Here is a 20,888-nt window from a genome sequence, read left to right as displayed (position 1 = left end):
ATACATTAAGGGGCCAGATGTCCTAAATGTTGGTAGAAGGAAAGTGGTACCAACCAGCACTTTTGTAACCACTATAGAATACTACAAACCGACTAATGTATTAATAGTTCACTTTCTATAATTTCGATTTAGAGTGGATAGTAATCAGACCTACCTCATGAATATTAATAAGGTAGGCCACAAATTGCGACTCACTCAGATTTATACCCATCACACAGATGGTGTCAAACTAAGACCACCATGTCTGTGATTGCCTGTAAATAAAGTAAACCTTTTTTTCAAAAAACGCACCATGTGTTCCTTAAAGGAAATAGTGCTGCGATTACAAAAAAATGTTGACTTTTTCATAGTTTGTTTGAGAGTTGGCAGTGGTCCATTGGGCCACTGTCTACATTTGAACACACTTTCCCAAAGCGAAGGGGCTCCCTTCCCTTTCTTAAATTGGTTACCATGCCAGCTCAGGAGTCAGGAAGGTTTCATTATGGTCGCTAAACATTGACACATCAATATGCAAATTGGCATTTAGAAGGAACCCCTTACACCCCCCCTTTCATAATACTAAATAGGTATAGGATCGCAATACATTTTAGTAGTCCGTAAAAGTTTAAACCTTTCAAAATGGGAATGGTAGAAAAAGCATTTTTGCCTTCACAAACTATAAATTGTAGTGTTTGTAACTGCAAAAATGCTTTGCACATCTGGCCCTAAATTTCTTTTCTACCATGGGCATTAAAATATATTAGAACATTGGAATGTTGGGAGCTCCATTGAAAACAATGGAGTGCTCTGGGCTTATAATGGCTGGTATAAGCCTGGAGCTCCAACATTCCAATGTTTCTTTGTTCACAGCTCCGGCTGTGAACAAAGGCTTCAGGGAACCTGAGGGGATTCCAATCCCCTCGCGCTCCCAAAAGGCTTTGTTTTTTTGTTAGAACATTCTGTCCTCTAGTGGCAGAATGTTCTAATAGCCTTATAGCCCTTCGTAGATGGGCTATACCGCTATTAAAGCCCCTCTCCCTTGTTAAAGGCCCTCGCCTTCGGCTCGGGGCCTTTAACGCTGGAGAGGGCCTTTAATAGCCGGTGTAGCCCTCTACGGCGGGCTATAAGGCTCAATTATATTAGTGTGTCCCACATAATGAAATGCGGCCATTGGCTGTACCCAGAAACTGCAAGGAACATTTAGCATAGATCTCTGACTTAAGCGACAAAGAGTGGCTTGCCATCCGCCACAGCTATCTATAAGAAACATTTTTCTGGAAGAAAGTGTTGGCAGATTCTTAACATAAAGAGACGGGCCTGCTTTCAAAAATAAATGTTGACATCAGGGAGTGGCTTTGGGGAGGATGCAGCAGTGGGAATTCAGTGCCTGCCAGAAGTTTGGGAATGTTAGTGCAAAGAAAACGCTACTGTGCATGACTGTGAAATGTGTCTTCTGTTCAGAGGCGCAGGTGGTATCTGTTTAACAGCTATTGCTGCACTGAAGGGTGGAGGCCTTTTTCATCAAAATGTCTGGTTTGAGTTAGGACGAGCTAGACACAAATGCAAGGTTTGCATTCCTGGTAGTAATACGGTTTGCTTACTGCTGAATTCATTGGCAGTGTACTGCTTCCTCGGGCAGACTTATCCAGCATTAGCCGCCATATGATGGAGCATTTTACTGGCACACAGTCTGGAAGAAAAGTAGAATTACTGTTCCAAATTTTCATATTTCTTCCACGTGACTGTTTTTTATTGCCTCTATGAACTTTGGCTTGGTTTTAGAAGAGGTTTACCTTCTGGGGCGCAGATGCACAGTATTTAGATTGAACAGCACCACCTTTGCTTCAGTTTTCCCACCGTGTGTATGTTTCTATAAGGTTTTTTATTGGCCATAACAATTTGGCCCTGCATCACTGAAGCCAATCCGGCTGTGACAAAACTGCCAGATCAGGTGTGCAGTTTGCAAATGTTTCTGCTTGGACGTCTGTGTGTATCCCTGCCTTCTCTCTGCTAAAAATCAGTTAACAAACAATATATTACCATCAGAGTTCTATGCAAAGCAAAGGGAAATTCAGTGTCAAAAGGAATCAATAACAAAAACTGCTTATTTACCCCCCAAAATATGATCGGTGGGTCCTGCATGAAAAAAACATACAGCTAATCTCTACCTCTAGCAAGCCATGGAGAGAACCAAAAAAAGAATGAAAAAGGGATCCTTTGGAGAAACTGCACAGACATAGACCTCAGTTTCAAAAGGAACACTTTGTGCTGCCTTACCTTCAAGGGTGGAGACTTGATTTGGAAATGAAAAGACACAGATAATGTGTGAAATTTTGTGAGTCGCCATTGTGGGCAGCTCTGCCCTAGAGCATACATTTCCCATGAACCAAGGAAAAGCAGCCCTCTCTGGAGTCATTGCTATTTTCAGCTTTCTATGGAATAAGGGACAAGTAATAAAAGTCTGTCTAATCGTCCAAATTATGCATCCAAAGTGAAGTTCCTCGAAGTCCCTTTGGTCTAGCAAAAGCCCAATTGCCTCTGGACTACTGCTCTCCGGGCACGGTGAAACAGTGGTTCTCTTTGGTGAAGGCTAGTGTATGCCTTATGCAACAAAACTGCACTATGATGACTCTCCCAGGTACAGTAGACTCAGGCGAAACTTTTGAGTGTTGAGACTTTGTCTCCCTGACTGTGTGTCAGTGGTCAGTGGTGATTAAGTGATTGTGGCTACTGACTTGCCAGAATGGGCTTCTTCAGTTTTTGAGGCGCTGGGGTTCTAAAAGGAAGTCAGTCAGCTCACTCTTGCAGACCACCTCATCTGTCTGGAGCTTGGGAGCTACTTGTCCTCAATCCAGGCACCACAAACACAGTCTTCTCTTTGCTAGTCCAAGGATCAACATGTGCAGTCAAGCGGTTTGTGCAGCCTCTCTTGCCAAGTTAGTTTCCCTGCTCGCGTATTTGTTTCTCTGCTCGCGTATTTGGTTCCTAAACTCCCTCAATGTTCATTTCATTTTGCCCCGTAAATCAGATAGTTAACAATACTCGTTTGTCACGCTGCGTCGCAGCACTCATGACTCGTCTTTAACTTCATGTTATTTTGATGTTATACAGCTATTTCTTATCCACTGGCTGACCCGAATAAGATGCTATTTTAGTACTGAGTGTATAACTAGCCTTTCCTGCTTCACAAAACGTCCCCGTACATATGAACATACCACCACGTAGAAACACCTCTGTTTGTTGTTGTTTGATTTATCATGTAATATGTATGTACTTCGTTCTCGACTGGATGCTAAGGTCCTGTATGTTTTCTTATTATTTTTGACAGGCCCCTGATGAAGGGTTAGTCCTCGTTAACCCGAAATGCAATGGGCATAACATAAACTTCTGAATATTCATGAATGCAATGAATTTTTGGCAATACTATTGAACTTTCAACAAGAAGAAATAAATTAATAAAAGAATATGTGCAACTAACGAATATATTGGCTATAGTTTCATGATTTCATGGAATGGAAAGATACCACAAATAACATATGAATGAGTGAGTGAAGAAACTCTTCTGTTTCATATAAAAGGAGCGCATTCTTCATGGTTTGTTGACCACATTGTGCATCAATCAATCTAAAAGCACTGCCAGACACAGTGCGACAAGGATAGCGCCACCAAGAATTGGTTTCAACCTATCGTTTAAGTCAGGTGTGCACGAAGATAACATTGTTTTGATCCTTTTACTTATAGCCTCTGGCCGCACCCAGCCAGAGGGTGATGCACAAGTATCCGGGGCAAAGGTCAGCCCCGATAGTGGTCAGGTAGCTCACCACTCAGCTGTCTAAAGTTTTTCTTAGGAGCCCTTAGCTGACACAACTAAATGCCTGGGCTGCTGAATCCCGGGATTTCAGAATACCAAGACTTCAGTCCTCAGAATGCTATCTTTTCCACCAATCTACCCCTCATGATACTTTATCTTGCTTTGCAGATTTTTTATGTTCGTGCTTTCTCCCTTTATCAATAGTTTCCTTTTTAGGTTTCGGCTACCGTCCCACTGCGTAAGCAGTGGGTGGGCGGAGCCGAAATCTTTTGTTTGTAGTATGGGGGCCTGAAAACGCCCCTCTTCTCCATTGGCTGGCCTCGTAAATGCTGGCCAGCCATTGGAGGAGAGGAGCGTCACTGAGTTCAGGGCCCGCCTTGATGCGATTCGGGGGCGTTTCCATGTCTTTTTTTAAGTCACGCCCTCTCCTCTTCCCATTGGCTGGAATTTTACCTTCCAGCCAATGGGAAGGGGAGAGCACGCCCCCGAATCCCTACACGCACTCCCATCCCACCCCGTCCATTCAGTCCCCTGTCCTCGCCCTCCCTCTCTCTCTTGAAACACCTACGCTGTGTATTTTACGTTGCGCAAGTCCTGCTGGCAGAAAGGTGAAGCCAGAGACGCAGTGCCGGCTTGGACAGAGTTTCCTTCCGTTATGGTCGTTGTTTTCAAGGCTGCGTGCAAGGCATTATGACTATCAAAATGATTGCGCGACAAAGTCTGCCCTCGTGCCAGATAAGAGCACCAAAAAAAAAAGCCTGCCGTATCTATGGCACCCCCTCTACCACTCTGGCCCCCGGCCCTCTGCCTGCCTTCCCTCCCAGCTGAACACGCTGAAAGCGAGCTGCAGGCGCTACCCAGCGTGGCAGGCCAGACTGCTGCGTGCCAGGGTGCAGACATACAACTCGTTAAGGATTATAATACTTAACGCTAAACTAAAAGTATCATAGTCAACCATGCTATGGGATTGGGTTCCCGTTTCATCTACATATGTCCCGCGCACGGTATAGTGCCAAGAAAGGAAGGAACAAGCAACAAGACTACAACTCCCAGCGGCCCCTGTCCAGGAAGAGGTTGCAAAATAAAGGCAGCCGGTGCTGGCAGGCGCTGTGAGGTCCAGGAAACCGTGGAAGAAAGTGCTACTTTGCTGAACCTGGGGTAAAGTTCTTCCCTGCCTGCCCGGCGTCAGCCCGCACTCCACGAGCCCCACAGGGCGAAGGAAAGACTGGTCCAGTCTGACTGGCTACCATTTTAGTTTCCATGGGCTTTTTCGTGCGACATGCTATCAGAAAGTTAGATGTTGCATGCATATCTACTTTCATCTTTGCCGGCTGAGCAAAAACAGACCAGAAAGACTTGAAGTCGATTTTTTAAATTACATTACTGCGACCCTGTTGAAGAGGACTCCCGGGGGGTTGAGGTTGGAACTGCTTGGCTGAGTCGGTCCCCAGCCGCAATGGAGACCGAGCCAGCCGCTGCTCCCGCCGACTGTGGAGCGGAGCTGGTGCGCCAACCCGGACTTCGAGGCGCCTGAGCGGGACGCCAAAGCCAGGACTTGCTCCTACTCCTCGTCGGGCTGCTCGGTGACGTGCGTGCTGGAGCCAGGTAATGTTCTTTACGGGTATATGGTGCACATGGGTATGGAGTTGATAGCGCCTAGTTCTGCCCAGGGTTGTTTCGTGGCGCTTAATGTGAGCACTTGGGGGATCCCACACTTCCGAACTTGCACTGGTGCCTTCCCCGAGGTCTCAAGCTGCCTGCACCACGTGTGAGTAGTTTCTCGAGTACAGATCTTTCTTTCGAACGTGCTATTTGCATTTTTACTTTCCAAATGTCATATTTTTGTTTTTAAGTGTGAAGGCACACTCTAATACTATGCTGTAACTTTAATTCCTCGTCTGCGTCTCCTCTGCCGGCCCGTGGGCAGAGGCTCCTGCTCCGAGGCAGTATTCACCCCATCGCATCTTCTGTGGTACTTTACTCCCGCCCTGTGAGCTCTACACACCGCTTTACTTTCACACGAGGTGGGCGAGCCCCAAAAAAATCAAGAAAGCCGAGCCCAGAGCCCCAAAAAAATCAAGAAAGCCGAGCCAATGGCCTGGCTCTAAAATCATGCGCACGAGCCGAGCCTTGAAAAATATTTGGTGCTGTAAATCATGCAACACATACCATGTAAAATATGATGGCCTCTTCATTTTTTAATTGTATTGCTTTTGACATGTGGTCAGTGCTTAATTGTGGTGGTTGTTGATGGGGGGCCACCCTCATTTGGTGGACCGGCACTTCTTTTTCCTCATCTCACATTTATGGCGAGCAAGCAGGGAGGAAAACGTACAAAAGGAGAATGATGGGGATGGGGTGGGAGATATATGCGGAAATACATCAAAAGGGAGACTGTAGGTACTGGGAAGAGTGAGTTAAAAGGGGAGGGAGTGATGATAGTGGAGTAAAGAGGCACTGAAAAAGCATCTTTACTTTTCGGCGGGTGGACATTTAAACAGCTGGCCACGGGCTTCTGCACGGTGTTTTGGGCTGCGCTCAATATTTTTACAAAATAAGCACTCATAGCGTTTTCGCATCAAGATATATCCTTCGCTGCAATGAAGGTAATAGTTTAAAAAAAACATACCTGCCTTCCCCAGAAATGCCAATAGTGAACTAAAATGTGGGTCTGGTGTCTCAGTGGACTAGCACCCCCTGTGTTCGATCCCATGGTCCGGGTTTCGAATCCTGGCGGGTCCGCTCAGCCCTTCATCCTTCTGAGGTCGATAAAATGTGTTCCGTTAATTTGGTAACAATAAACACCTGTTATTCAGCGCGAGGTTATCCGTTGTCCTGCATCCTTTTTGTGACCTGGATTCTTGCTGTACATGCTGCAGCCTCATAGTTTATATTCAGTGCCAGAGGCTCTCGCACAGAACACCTATTCTTGAAAGCATGCATCTGAAGCTTCTCCCATATGTCTCAGTGAAGAGGAATCTGCGAGAAACAACCCATCGCCTAGAATCCCACGATTTGGTTATGCAGAGAAGCGAGCTTGATCTGAAATGTTGTGGTTTTACTTTGAGGGATCCCACCAGTACATAGGCGTTTGATTTCCTCTGCCTGCTTACACGAAAGGCCTTGTCTTTAATTCTTGGCGCCTGTGAATAGTGTGGGTGGCAGACAGACGTCACATGTAAGCTCGGCTCGTTTGGGCTCGAGTCTCCAAGAGTTCCCTGGGCAGAGCATGGCATCTGGCTCGAGCTTTTATGGGCTCGCCCACCTCTACCCTCCCCTTGTCCAGTTTACTGCCCCAGAGCCTCCTCTGTGCTACCACCCTGTGTGCTCTTAGGCCCATCTTGGCTGCTGCCACCTGTCCTATTCGCCACATCTTTATAATATTATCCTCTTGAATGGCCCTATCATGCATACGATTAGAGAGACTTCCCGTTTTTTTGGTTGGGTGAGCAAGCCTCAGACTTTGCTGTTTCTGTAAATCCTCGATCGTGGCAGTCGCCATTACCCCCCCCCCCCCCCCTCCCCCCTCACCACCACCACCACCGCTCACCACCACCCATGTTGTGTCAGCTAGGGCTGCTGCAGCTTCAGGACACACAGAGTTCTTTGGCTGGTGTGTGCTGGGCTGCGCTGCTGATGGGCTCCAGTTCCAGCCTCGTACAGGGTATTTCCTAGGTCATCCAGAGGTTGAGGTGCATAGAAACAACTACGTGAACTTTGATGCTGAAAACAAAGTTGGTGACGTGGCTTAAAAAACTAAAACCAAATGTTCTGCAACAATTTTGTTCCCCTTCACCTTGAGGTAATTACAGATAAGATACCTTAATTGAAAAATAAAGTGTGTGTGTGTCACTAGGCAGTCAACCAACTGAATCCTGTTTGGGGCACTCGTAGAATAGTGGTGACCGCTTAAAGTGCCTCGAGGTCCCAGCTAGTGACTGAAAGCATTGTGCATGTGACAGTCATTATTTTTTAAATTCTATTGCACACAGTATTAAAACAAGCATTTACAATGCAACGGTTTCGCCTTTGGAAAAGTTTGAGCTATTGGCATTGTAAATGACAACATTTGTATTTATGTGTTGGTTTTGAAAACAGATAAATAAATGGCATTGTCATTTACATTGCAAATAGCTCTAAATTTTCCAAAGGCGAAACCGTTGCATTGTAAATGCTTGTTTTCCTTGTTCCTTCTTTCCCCTTTGCTGCCTTCCTCTCTCTCTCTCTCAATTGTTCTGGGTCAAAGTAAGATGATGAAAAATCCGGCGACCCCAAATCTACGTGCTGGTGGCCACCGCATACAAATAACCACCACAAACTAAGCTCTTTGTTCTATAAAGGAATAAAGAAATTCTGAATACGGAATGCATTGATATTGAACGTCATTCTTTGAGCTTTATGTTGAGGAATTTTTACAACTCTTTTGGGATCAAGCTGTGACTAGGGGACGTCACCCAATCAAGGGGCACGCTGTTTGGACTATTTTGTTTTATAACATTCACACATTACTGACTTGAGTATTACTGAACTATTTTAGCACATTATATGATACCACGCACCATGGCACCGGACCGTGGGTGCACAGATCTGAAACTATGCAAAATGCTTAGCTATTTCAGATGAACATTTATAGATATGTTAGAAATAATTTGCAGATATTGGAGACGTGGGCTCCTGTCTGTGCTGCACATTGCAGGGGCGGCTCGTCCATTTGAGCGGAGGAGCGTTGCTCCACTAACCGAAATGCACCAAAAAAAAACAAGAGATTAAAAATAAAATATTAATAAAATTTATTTATTACCACTTTTTTCATCCTCCCTGTATTAGGACGGGTTGGGGCTTGTTACGTAGTAGCAGCAGGGAGGAGGGTGGGCTGCCTGTGCACTTTTCAAAGTGTGCATGTCCCTTTGGCCGGCTGTCTTGCGACGGCCAGCCCGACAAGCACACTTTGAAAGCTCTAACCTAGCTGTCTTAAAACAGCTGGGTCGGAGCAAGTGCAGGGCTCCAGTGTCCTCGGGAGGCTGCTCCCTCCAATCCTGGTGCTGCTCTCATGCAGCATGAGAGCAGCACCAGGATTGGTTAGGGGAGTTGTTGAGGGCCCTGCGCTGGAGGAGAAGACAAGAAGATGAAAACCGGAGTGCGGAGGACGTTTGTGAAGCTAAGTATGTTTTTTTCTTTATTTAATGTGTCCCCCACCCATTTGCCCGCGCAACCACTCTCTAGTGGTGCCAGCCATGACTGACAGTGATGTGAGAGGACAGCATAAAAATTGAACATTTGTGGCTTGCGAAACTGACTGTAGTTTTCTTTCCGAAAGCCCTATCTCAACCATCTGATGGGAGCTTGAGGTTCATATATCAGTCTGTATTATCTGCAGTGTGATCCCCGAGAGAGAAAAACACCGGAATTGCTTTGTCAGTACTTAATTCACAAAATAAATAATTGGAGGGCCCCAAACATTTTCTATTTGGCAAAGCTGGCGTAATCAGCCAGCGCTGATTAAGCCAGCTTTGCCAAATACAAAGGCTGCCTCGCCTTGATTTAATCTAATATCTATTTCTTCCACTACTCTGCACTTCAAGCATATTTATCAACAAGCAAGCACTAAGACGCCTAGGGGACACAAAGTAGCACTAAGTGTTGATTCGTGAATTACTTTCCAGTGCAAAACTTTTTGGGAAGATGGAAAATTACGTATAGTAATGCACAGTAGTACGCTGCACTGCTTTGCACTACTTTGCATCAAGGTGCAAATAATAATCACAACTGTACCCAATTTGTTAAAGTTCAGGGGTTTTATGCACCTCTAGGAGTTTCCGTGTGTAGGTGGAACCAGGGCTTTAAGTGGTCCGGGTCCCACCGGTACTGAGCACCGGCAGTTTTTTAAAGTGAGTCTCGAAACAGGTCTATATCGGGCTCTGTTTTGTGCCCTGGCACAGGCGATCCGTTTTTTTTCAGGCACAGCGCTGTGTGCGTACTCACACTGCTCACTTCTCACTAGTGGAGAAGTTACGGCATGACGTTATGCCAGGTGAGCGTTGGAGGGGAAGGGAAATCCTTTAAAGAGAGTCATATTCTCTCTGGATTTCCTTTCTCTTTTTGAAACTCAGGAGCAGCAACATTGTCGTGATGTCCCCAGGGCTTTAATTGGAAGCTTTTTCAATATTATATCCAATCCATAGTAGCTGCTTATTTATCTTATGCAACTAACAACCATTGACAAAGCCAATAGTCCTGACTTGTTGGTGGTACACTATGCTAAGCTCAGATTTTAAGCTTATGTGTTTTAAGCCACGTCCTTAATTACATTGCCACGCCCCTTTGAGAGAACCCCCAGTTTTTTCATCCCGCTTAAACCCTGGGAGGAACCGTTTTTGCAAGGAAACAATGAATCTCTTTTAAACACCTATGATATGAAAACATACATCTTAGTTTTTGTTTAATTTTTAAAATACTTGTAGATAGAATGTTGTAGACAGGATGAACCGTGTTGTTTTTAAATTGCATCTGCTGTTTCTAAATAAAATTAAAATACAATATACCATGAATGTGTTTTTTGCAGATGGTTTGGGCCTCAACCAACCGAATGGGCTGCGCGGTTCACACCTGCGCTAACATGAACGTCTGGGGAAGCACGTGGCGCCGAGCTGTTTATTTAGTTTGCAACTATGCCATCAAGTAAGTTCACATTCAAATAAAATATGGTATGTTTACTCAATGATCCTCTCCCTACCACGGCGAGGCAATATATAGCGCCAGGACACCCCAGGGTAACCGCTGCGCTCAATAAATTTAATTAACATAACATAAAATAACATGCCAGTGCATACTACTTTAATACTTCGGCCGAAGCCTCCAAGTCCCCGCGTGCTCTTTTGGAGGGCTGTTGTTAAAAGGGTGGTGGACAGAGTAAGACCAATGAGGGACCTGTTGACGGAGGTGCATGAGGTTCAAAGACATGCTTCAAAGAAGTATAACTTCTCCCTGTCTAGATCTTCACATTTCCTCCGGTAATTTGTGTTTTCACAGATGTCTTTAAAATTGACAATTATATGCAAAATATAATGGAGAAACAGGTGACTAACAGATATGCATATATTCTGTGTATTTTTGTTTAAAATGTTTCATTTACAACTGGTCCTAGACAAATGATGTTTTTCATTTAAGCTTAAAAGCTTGCAATATATTAACAAATGTTCTGTAGAAATAATGGGGCTGATTCACAAAGAGGCTCCACAGTGGTGGCATAGGCCTCACCACGAGGATTCTCATTGCGTAGATTTCGCCCCATGTGTGGAGACTCCCCTGCGACTGCAGGCCCACCGCCACCAGCGCAGAGGCCTTTTGAACATCAAGCACAATGTATTTATCTCATTTACATTTGTATACTCCAAAGGACATCTATCTCTACATGTAAGCACCTCAAAAGCCCCTTATATCTTGTCAATTGTTGCAAATACTGCCGTGTGCTTAGATGGTTTCCATGACCTGTCTGCCCATGCTTGGAGATTTATTTAGAACAGGACACCTTCAGCTCAGAAAGCGGTAAAAGAAAAATGTGATGACCACCAGTGGTCGGGACAACACCGCACTGACTTTTTCAGCAACATATGGACTGGCCCACAGGGGCATGCAGTAACGTTTGCGTTGGCCACTTGGTTCAGAAGTCGTTTTTTGTTTACTTTCAGCTGGTGCAAGTGTCCTTGCAACCCAAATCCTGCACCAATGCAATTTAGTTAAGTTGGACCTGCTGGTGAAACATTGCACCACTACCTGGGCAATAATCCTTCCTAAATACAAAACAGTCATCACTAATGAATGACAACAAAATAAATTCAGAAAAACTAGCTAAGATATGGAATGCTTCAAGAATTAATCCTAGGAGTGTCATTAAATAACTAGCTAAGATTCGGAGTGATTTAAGAATGAATCCTAGGAGTGTCATAATAGAACTAGATAAGATTCGGAGTGCTTCAAGAATTAAACCCAGGTTTGTTAATATAGAACTAGATAAGATTTGGAGTGCTTAAAGAATTAATCCTAGGAGTGTTATTGAAGAACTAGCTAAGATTCAGAGCACTTTTAGAATTAATCCTAGGACTGTTATTAAAGAACTAGCTAAAATTCTGGGACTTGCAAAGATGAGTCCTAGGAGTCTTATTAACCTCTTGGCTGCTAGGCGTTTTCCCGCTGTGTGCTGGAAAATGCCATTTTAGTGGCACCATGACGAGCTCAGCTCGTCATCAGCACACAACACCTGTGGGTGATGACGAGCTGAGCTCGTCATCAGCATCGAAAGGGTTAAAGAAGTAGCTACAATTCTGAGTCCTTCAAAAATGAGCTCTAGTGTTATTAAAGAACTAGCTAAGATTCTGTGGGCTTTAAGAACTGGCCTAGGAGTGTTATTAAAATGGACCTCTTTCTTAGCAGTCTAACTGCTTAAAAGTATGTTAGGTTCCCATAACATTAAAGTGCTGCTAATACAGAACTTCAAAGTTGGCAAATATGGTCTATGTTTACTGTTTGCAATGTATGTAATATTAGCAGAGTGCAGAAGAAGCAAGAAGGCCCTCCTATGTTTGCAAATGTACCGGGCTAAGTGACATGAGAGCCTTTCATTCTTTTACAGAGGCTTGATTCTTCTGCAACCTATTCTTGAAATTGCGATTTCCAGTGGTTAAGTGGGTACCCTGGACCCTCAATGTCACTTCTGTACAGAGATAATCCAGCTCCTAATTGTAGTAGCGAATTTCTAGTGTTAATGATTTAGCTCTATGCAAATTATGCAAATGCCATGGCAGGCTATGCTTCAATATGAAATGCTCAATTAGGAAAAGCAGATTTTAGACCACTCTGAAAGAGTTTTAAAAAACCTACATCCCAAGAGAGGACAATGTTAAAATGTGAGCCAGTAGTTCCAACAGCACTCATTGTGGGGGACCAGCATTTATTTTTCCTCATTAGACTTCCAACCAAAACTAAGAGAGCCAAAATAACAAAAGGGGGGGAAACAAGGAGGAAGAGAAAGACTGTAAAAAAGTGATAAACGGAGAAATCAGGAATGCCAAAGAATCTGAAAGAGTGAGCTGGAGCAGAGAAAATGTTTACTCTTTACACCTCACTATTGATTAAAATGCGTTTAGCACGTTCCCTGTGTGGCCTAATGACATTCACTCAAGATGTTACACGTGACATCATTATTGAAGTGAATTCACTGTAGAATTAGAGAATCTATAAATAGCACTGTGTGTCTTAACCATAGTAAATGAGATATTCTTTGGAGACTTGATTAATAAACCATTCTCACATATTTAGAGTGTTTATTCTAGAAACGACAATGGATTTATGTAGTGTGTGCACTAATGATTCATGTATATTTCATATAAAATATAGCTCCTAGCCATTCTTACACATGTTTATTAAAGGATATACTATATGACACGAGCAATATGAATCTAGTGTACCAGCAAGTTATATTAATCAGTGTTTAAAGTGCACATGCATATTAAATGTGCACCTTTGACTTAATATTCTAAAATTGCCCTTCATAGGCCTGTTTTCCATTCTGCATAGAATACTGTATTACACTTTTGCTTGCATGACTTTTCCCTTGCAGGTGTGTTCACACACATTCAAGGGGGGTTGGGCACGCCGCGGACATGCACAACGAAATTACCTTTTGCATCATGGTAAATGTAGTTTTCAAAGTTGCTGGTTTGTCAAATTTCATGGCCAGTGCCCGTATCCCTATACAGGTGTTTCAAAATTCCTTTCTCTTCAGTAGGGAAAAAGTTCATAGGTTCCTGTGCATGCTGCTGTCATCTTATCAGGAATATTACCACTCTCAGCATGCAACGCGCGCCCCTGAGCTCGTCAGCTCGCGGCTCGTGGGAGCCTTTTAAACAGTCAAGGGGGGTGGGGCACGCCGCGGACATGCACAACGAAATTACCTTTTGCATCATGGTAAATGTAGTTTTCAAAGTTGCTGGTTTGTCAAATTTCATGGCCAGTGCCCGTATCCCTATACAGGTGTTTCAAAATTCCTTTCTCTTCAGTAGGAAAAAAGTTCATAGGTTCCTGTAGATGCTGCTGTCATCTTATCAGGAATATTACCACTCTCAGCATGCGTCGCGCGCCCCTGAGCTCGTCAGCTCGCGGCTCGTGGGAGCCTTTTTAACAGTCAAGGGGGGTGGGGCACGCCGCGGACATGCACAACGAAATTACCTTTTGCATCATGGTAAATGTAGTTTTCAAAGTTGCTGGTTTGTCAAATTTCATGGCCAGTGCCCGTATCCCTATACAGGTGTTTCAAAATTCCTTTCTCTTCAGTAGGAAAAAAGTTCATAGGTTCCTGTAGATGCTGCTGTCATCTTATCAGGAATATTACCACTCTCAGCATGCGTCGCGCGCCCCTGAGCTCGTCAGCTCGCGGCTCGTGGGATCCTTTTTAACAGTCAAGGGGGGTGGGGCACGCCGCGGACATGCATCTTTTCTCAACTAAAGGTAACCCGATACGGTCTACCTCAAGAGTTGGCTGCCATATTTTGAACCTTTTACAGTCAGCAAAAACCTCTGAAGTCATTAACCCGGGTGGTTGGGGGGCTGCTGCTTTACTCCCAGAGACTGCAATGGTTGAGGCATTGATGGGGGCAGTATTGTTAATTGCTGGAAACAAAGAGCTGGTGAATCTTGAAACCAGAACTGCTATGGAATTACCGCTACCATTTTCTCAATATGAGCCTGAAAATACAGATAATATGCAACAAATAGATACATCAATGTTTCCCAGGGATATGGTTACCATTAGTAATGAATTGATTGGAGATCTCTCAGAAACGCGATCTGGCAATCAAATAGTTGCACCGTTGAATATTAGCTTAGCTCTACAGGAACAACAGGAGGAGGCGCTGCCCCAGGGATACGCTATCATAGTGAACCCAGCAGACCAAGACATGGAGCTAGATACAGATTCTGAACCTCTACAAGCTGATATGGATGGGGGAGTAGCTTCTACACCGCAACAGTTACAATACCCTATTAGTTCCTCTCTTCTTATCAATGATGGCTCGCTAGAGATCAGTCCTGGGGATAAGGGGGGTCCGCATGCTGCTAATACTGCTAATGATTGTTGGGCTACTAGATCTATCAACAATGAAGGGGGACAGACAGAGCCTATTGAACTTGAGGATTCATTATCTAGATGTAAGAAAGGGGGAGCTAAACCTAAGACTCAGAGATTGAATAAGGAAAAGGGAGTTGACAAACAGTGCAATTTTAATTCTGGCAAGTGAGCTTCAACTAGTAGCCCTCTCCGAAAGTGGGTTACGAAAAAGGGAGAAGTTAAGAACCTAATCTCATGGCTCTCGGGATCTGGCTTAGCAACAAGTACCCAATCCAAGTAAACACTTCAGGGACCTACGGCTGCCGGATAAGGAAAGGCAACTTTTGCACAACATTAGTGGCAGTGGTTCTAGCAGCTTGGTAGAAACTGTACATCTTTCTCCTTTGGCTTCCTCAGCTACTTCTATGCCCACAGAGGGAAATGACCAAACTGGCTTACAGGCAACACCGGATGAGGCTTCACTTACAGTTATTCTTCATGAACAGAGGGCAGAGGCTCATGATCACTATACTCATGCGAGGGCTGATAGCTTTGTAATCAAACAATCTCTCTCTGAGGTAAAAAGCCATGTGGTCTCTCTTACATCTGATATGACGAAGCTGCAGCAGTGGGTAGCTGACACAGAAGATCATCTGAATACTGCAGTTAAAATCTCAGAGGCACATGACATCAAGCTTAGATCGATGCAAGTAAAAATTGAGGATTTAGAGAATTGCCAACGGCGAAATAATCTTTGACTTTTTGCATGGATTCTCGTGCATATATTGTTCAGCTTTTTCAGAAAATCTTTCCAGATTTTTCTGATTGATATGGCCAGATTCAACATGCACGTAGGCTAACATTGGTTTCTAATAAACCTTCAGGACGTTTCCCCAGGTCTTTTCTAATCCACTTTGAAAACTTTTTATTAAGGCAAGGGGTCTGTATTAAGGCTCACCCTACTTCTCCTATCCGACTGGATTCCTTTTCAGTGTTTGTAAGATCAGATTTTTGTAAGGCCACAATGGACAGCCGATGGAAGCTACGTCAGTTCATGGGCACTTAAAAACTGAAGGAGCACAATTTTATCTGCAGGAGCCTGGACGCTTAAAGATTATTAAAGGTGGACACTGAACAAGAGGCCCAAGAAGTTCTGAACAAATGGCGACAGGGGACTCCCAAATAATCAGAATTGATAACTTCTTCCTCCTCTTTTTACCTTATTTTTTTCCTCTCTTTTGTCTATCTTCTTACTTAAATCTAGATTATTTTTTCTTACTAATGATCTCCTTATTTGCAGGGAATCTTTAGATCATATATACCTTCTTTCTTTTTTTCTCTCTGTTTCTGGTCAACTGGGTAAGACAAATGGCTCGGTGGCACTCTGTGTGCGACCTTCCTCCAAGGCTGCCTATGTGGTAGCAATTAGGTGGGTGATTCCTTTCTGTAGATAGGGGGGGTGCTGGGAGGGGGCGCAGAGAAGGGGGTTGTTCTGGGTGTGTTGTTGTTGGGTAAAAAGCATGGGTGCATTGAATTGAATTTTTTTGAGTTTGGGGGTTGTTCTTAATTGGTGGTATTGTAGGAGTAATTAGTAATTGAGAAGTATTTTTAGTTATACTATGGGGATAATAAAATGTTTATGTTGGAGGTATCTAGGTTAAATGCCAGACGTTAATTTCAACTGGTGCATGAGGAGCTAAAGATGTATCGACCCCATCTTATATTTCTAACGGAAACTCACTCAGCATATAAAGATTGGGCATTGCTTAAACAGCTTGGATACAATATAGTTGCATGCTCAATCAGGGGCGTTGCTATTTTGGCTAGTAGGACGTTTGTATAAACAGCTCATAAAGTGCTAGCTGATTCTAGGGGGAGGTGTGCTATTGTTCAACTTGAAATTATTGGAATTAAATATGTTTTAGCTGTTGTTTATGGGCCTAATGTGGATGATCCTGTGGTGTTCAATTCACTCATGCTAACTTTATTGGAACTACAAGTGGTTTTGCTAGTCATGGGCGATTTTAATTGAGTTATGAATCAAATTATTGATTCTACTACCTGGCGGTCAACTTTAAGAATACCAAAAGTACAAGCATCAATTTTGGAGCTTTCACACTTACATAACATCTTTGATGCATGGAGGAATTTATATCCGAATCTCATAGGATTTACACATTACTCATATCCGCACAGACAATATTCACGGATAGACATGGCCTGGGTTAGTGATGTAGTATTGCGTACAGCTAAGATGGAGGTCTGCCCTAAGATCACGTATGATCACAACCCCATTTTGTTATCTATTCAACAGTTACCGGCTATAAAGTCAAGGCGCTCTTTTTCTTTTCCACATTACTTGTTGTTGGACGATGATTATATTTCACATATGGGGAAACTGCTGGCGGAATTTATATATTTTATTTTCAATACCGCTTCATCTTATATGGTTTGGGATGCTATGAAGACATTTATTAGGGGCATCACTCAGCAATTCATACTAGCAAAAAATCAAATTAGGGAGGCCTCTATTAAAGCGGCTTGCATAGCAATAACTAATTTAGAACTGTCCCATGCGATGGCCATTTGACAACAAGATGGAGATCAATCCCACGCTTACATTAAATTGACAGAAGCAAGAGAGTTAGTAGTAGGGATACTCAAGGAGAGAGTGGCTATTGCCTATAATAAATATAGTTCTACGCAATATCAATATAGCCAACAGGTGGGCAGGATATTAGCTTATACAATAGCTGATAATAAGGCTAAGAGCTTAATTACTGCAATTGAAGGGGTGGGTAATGTTTTTTATACAGAAACTCATACAATACTTACACAATTTGCTTCTTTTTATGAAGATCTATATGCCATGTCAGATCCAAAAATGGTAGAGGAGGTCTCTAGTTATCTAGCTAGGGCACAACTCCCCTCATTATTAGCTGAGGATGTTACCCAGCTCAATTCAGAGATATTGTCAGAAGATATACAGACGGCTCTGTCTTCACTTCCTTCGAGTAAAGCCTCAGGTGAAGATCAGATACAAGTTGAATTTTACAAAATCTTCAAGAGCGTTATAATCCCACTTTTCATTAAGGTCATCATAGAAATAGGTGATCGGGTATTGTGCGACCACCATGGGATATTACTGATATAGTTAGTTTTCTTGCTGAAAAGGGAAAGCCATCTGAAGACTGTGGATTAGCCTTCTCCAGAGCTTGGATTTCCCTAAGACCTTGCAATGCAGTAGAATGGTGGGCTATTGTTATGGAGGTCTTTGGGAGAAGGCCTTGGCTAAAGTTAGAGGCTTAAAGTCGATGCAGAGATTAAATGGGGTTTGGCATGGAATGAGTCAAGATTGACTGTTAAATTCTGTGGCACTTTAGTATGCAATCATTTTTCCTTTTTTTTCTTCTTTCTTTTTTTCCCTGTTGTGCTCTACTCCCCTGGTGATAAGACTGTATGTGTATTGAAAAATATAATATGCTGATGTATCTGCTTTTCTTTTGCCTCCATTGCAAAAAAATAAACAAGTATAAAGAAATAAAAATAAAAAAGATTAAAAACTCTCCTCAAAGCATTATTATTTAGCAGCACCACTAACTATGTACCCATTTCTGTATTTTTCAGAGGCAATTGGATAGGAGAAGCCCCTTACAAGATGGGAAGACCTTGTTCAGCTTGCCCTCCGAGTTATGGTGGTGTTTGCAGCAACAACCTTTGCTTCTCAGGAGCGAAATCTAACAAAGTCAACTGGTTTTAGTAGCTTAATTATGTTTTTGACTTATGAAGAATTAACATGTATTTAAGTGTAGCACAATTTTTTAAGTATTGTGAATTTTCATGAATTTATATGAAATAGCATTCTATAAATTCCAGCTCATGCACATTTCAAATTAACAGTTAATTTAAAGACACTGGTGACCCCAAAAGAACCATACACACACCAGTTTCTTCATTTTGTTTTGGGGCAATCAATGTATTTGTATTGTTCCATGATCTAGTTTCTCTTTGAGAGAATTTAAATGCTACCCTATATATAGATATCAGTATTACACTGATTTTGAGTTATGCACGAAGAAGTAATTACAGTATTTACCATGTATAATACCTGTAAAAGCTAGGAAATATTTATATAAGATGATTCATTTATTTTTCATTTGTGTAAAAAAAGAAATATGCTTTAATGTCAAAATGTGGAGTCAGTTCGTAGAAGTTGTAAAAAGACTGACTTGCACTGAGTTCTTATGTTTTTTTTGTAATTTTAGTATCGCATAGAGGTAGGCATACATAGGGTGCCTTTTGAGACAGTGTCACAGAGGGGTGGATATAAAAACAGTGATTTGGAAAGGGTATTATTTTTGTATCTAATTTATATTATTAAGATGGAGAATAATTTCAATTCTGGAATTATGAAGGGGCAAACATAAAATGCTGAATGATGACTATACACCATTGTGAATGCATGTCCCACCTCACTGTGAAGAAGGTAGAAAATCCATTTGATATCAAAACTATGGCAGTAATGCAGTAAATCTGCTGCCATAATCACAGGTTTTTTTCACTGGCTGTCAATCGACGAGTAGACATTTGGCAATGCTCAAAATTCACCTGCAAGGCAGGGCACCTGAAATGTACTTCCTTAGACCAGCTACATTGTGAGTACCCACATGTCTAATCCCATGAACACACAGGCCTGTCTCATCATGCCTACATTTGAATACAATTTTCACAAACATTTCAATTAAGCCCTTTTCATAACACAATTCTTTTTATATTACAAACAGTGTTCGCCTCAGTGTATGTCAGATTTACCTTATCCATTTTAACAGCTTTCCATCTGCTCACATTAGAAGAATTAATGGTTGTAGAAAAGCCATCACAGTAATGTTTATTCTGACCAGGTAAATTCATAATTGGCGGATTTGCCATTTCTGGGAAATTCATTGCATCTGCCACTTTGTATGTATTTTCCATTATTGCTCGGCTCTGAATCAGTCTGCCAGACAGGGAGGCTCATTTCTTGTGGCTGACTATCCAAATATTGTCGGGCTGGTGCATTAAGCACTCCAACTTGCTGGGTAACATTCACTATATGACATTACATTAAAGACTCATTCCAACTCCTTGCAAATCCCAATTTGGGTACAACGTCACTTCAATGATCAAATCAAGTTTCTAAACAATGTACTCAATGTATTGCTTATTTCAGAAAAAATCCCTAAACCACAGCAAAATGAATAATATAAATATAAAAAAAACAGACATTTCATTTGCCAATAAAACTATAAAAGCAAATTCATCAAAGCTCATCAAGATCAAGGGCAGGCCAATACTTAATAATAGTACAAACATAGAATGAATGGAGCCATATAAGAAAATGTAGTAAAGAAGATGACCTAAGTTACCAACGGCTTGTGCAAACATTCTTCCACATTATCCACACAGTGGTGGAAAATGTGGCCATGCTGTGGACTATAAAGTCATCTGTGCATGTTCTAAGACTTTTAAGTGCCTTTAAGTGCTGCCTGACTCCTTGCTGATGGCAAATTGGTAAGATCCATTTTCTACGCATATTATTATAGACTTTGCAGATGAAAAACAGATGCCGCACCATTTCGGAAGCTTTCCCACAAGTCGGGGGCTGCAATCACTCCCGGTATTTGCTCTGCTCCAATTCAAGCAAAACACCATTGATAACAACATTCCATGCCTAAATTTGACATTAAGCTGCTAGGACACAAAACGCGATATATCACCTAGAAAAGGCTCAAAAGAAGGGGAACACTTGTGGTTCAGATATTTGTCTGTTGTTGAACCATGTTTGCATTTGTTCAGTTCATCTTCCCATAGAAAGCAATTTAATCTTTATTTGGGAACAAATGTGTTAACCAAGTTGCTCAAGTCAAAGCCTTTTAAAGCTCTACCAGCCCTACTTGATGCAGAGAATCTTTAATGTGCACAAGCCAAGGAATAGTCTGGTAGTTGCTGAGATAATTG

At 42.6% G+C, this 20,888-nt stretch overlaps 1 protein-coding gene across 1 annotated transcript in view; it reads left to right on the top strand.

The window, feature by feature from the left end:
• R3HDML (R3H domain containing like) overlaps positions 1–19,016 on the top strand; it is a 64,250-nt gene extending 45,234 nt beyond the window's left edge. Inside the window, exons 4-5 of the mRNA XM_086929039.1 lie at positions 10,353–10,468; positions 18,519–19,016. Coding sequence (XP_086785165.1) covers positions 10,353–10,468; positions 18,519–18,651 — 249 coding nt within the window. The 3' untranslated portion in view covers positions 18,652–19,016. The remainder of the gene's footprint in view (positions 1–10,352; positions 10,469–18,518) is intronic.
• The last annotated feature ends 1,872 nt before the right edge of the window (positions 19,017–20,888 follow it).

Source organism: Lissotriton vulgaris, chromosome 7 (genome assembly GCF_964263255.1).
Source record: "Lissotriton vulgaris chromosome 7, aLisVul1.2, whole genome shotgun sequence".
NCBI classification, from domain to species: domain Eukaryota; kingdom Metazoa; phylum Chordata; class Amphibia; order Caudata; family Salamandridae; genus Lissotriton; species Lissotriton vulgaris.
This window is presented reverse-complemented; position numbering and strand designations above follow the sequence as displayed.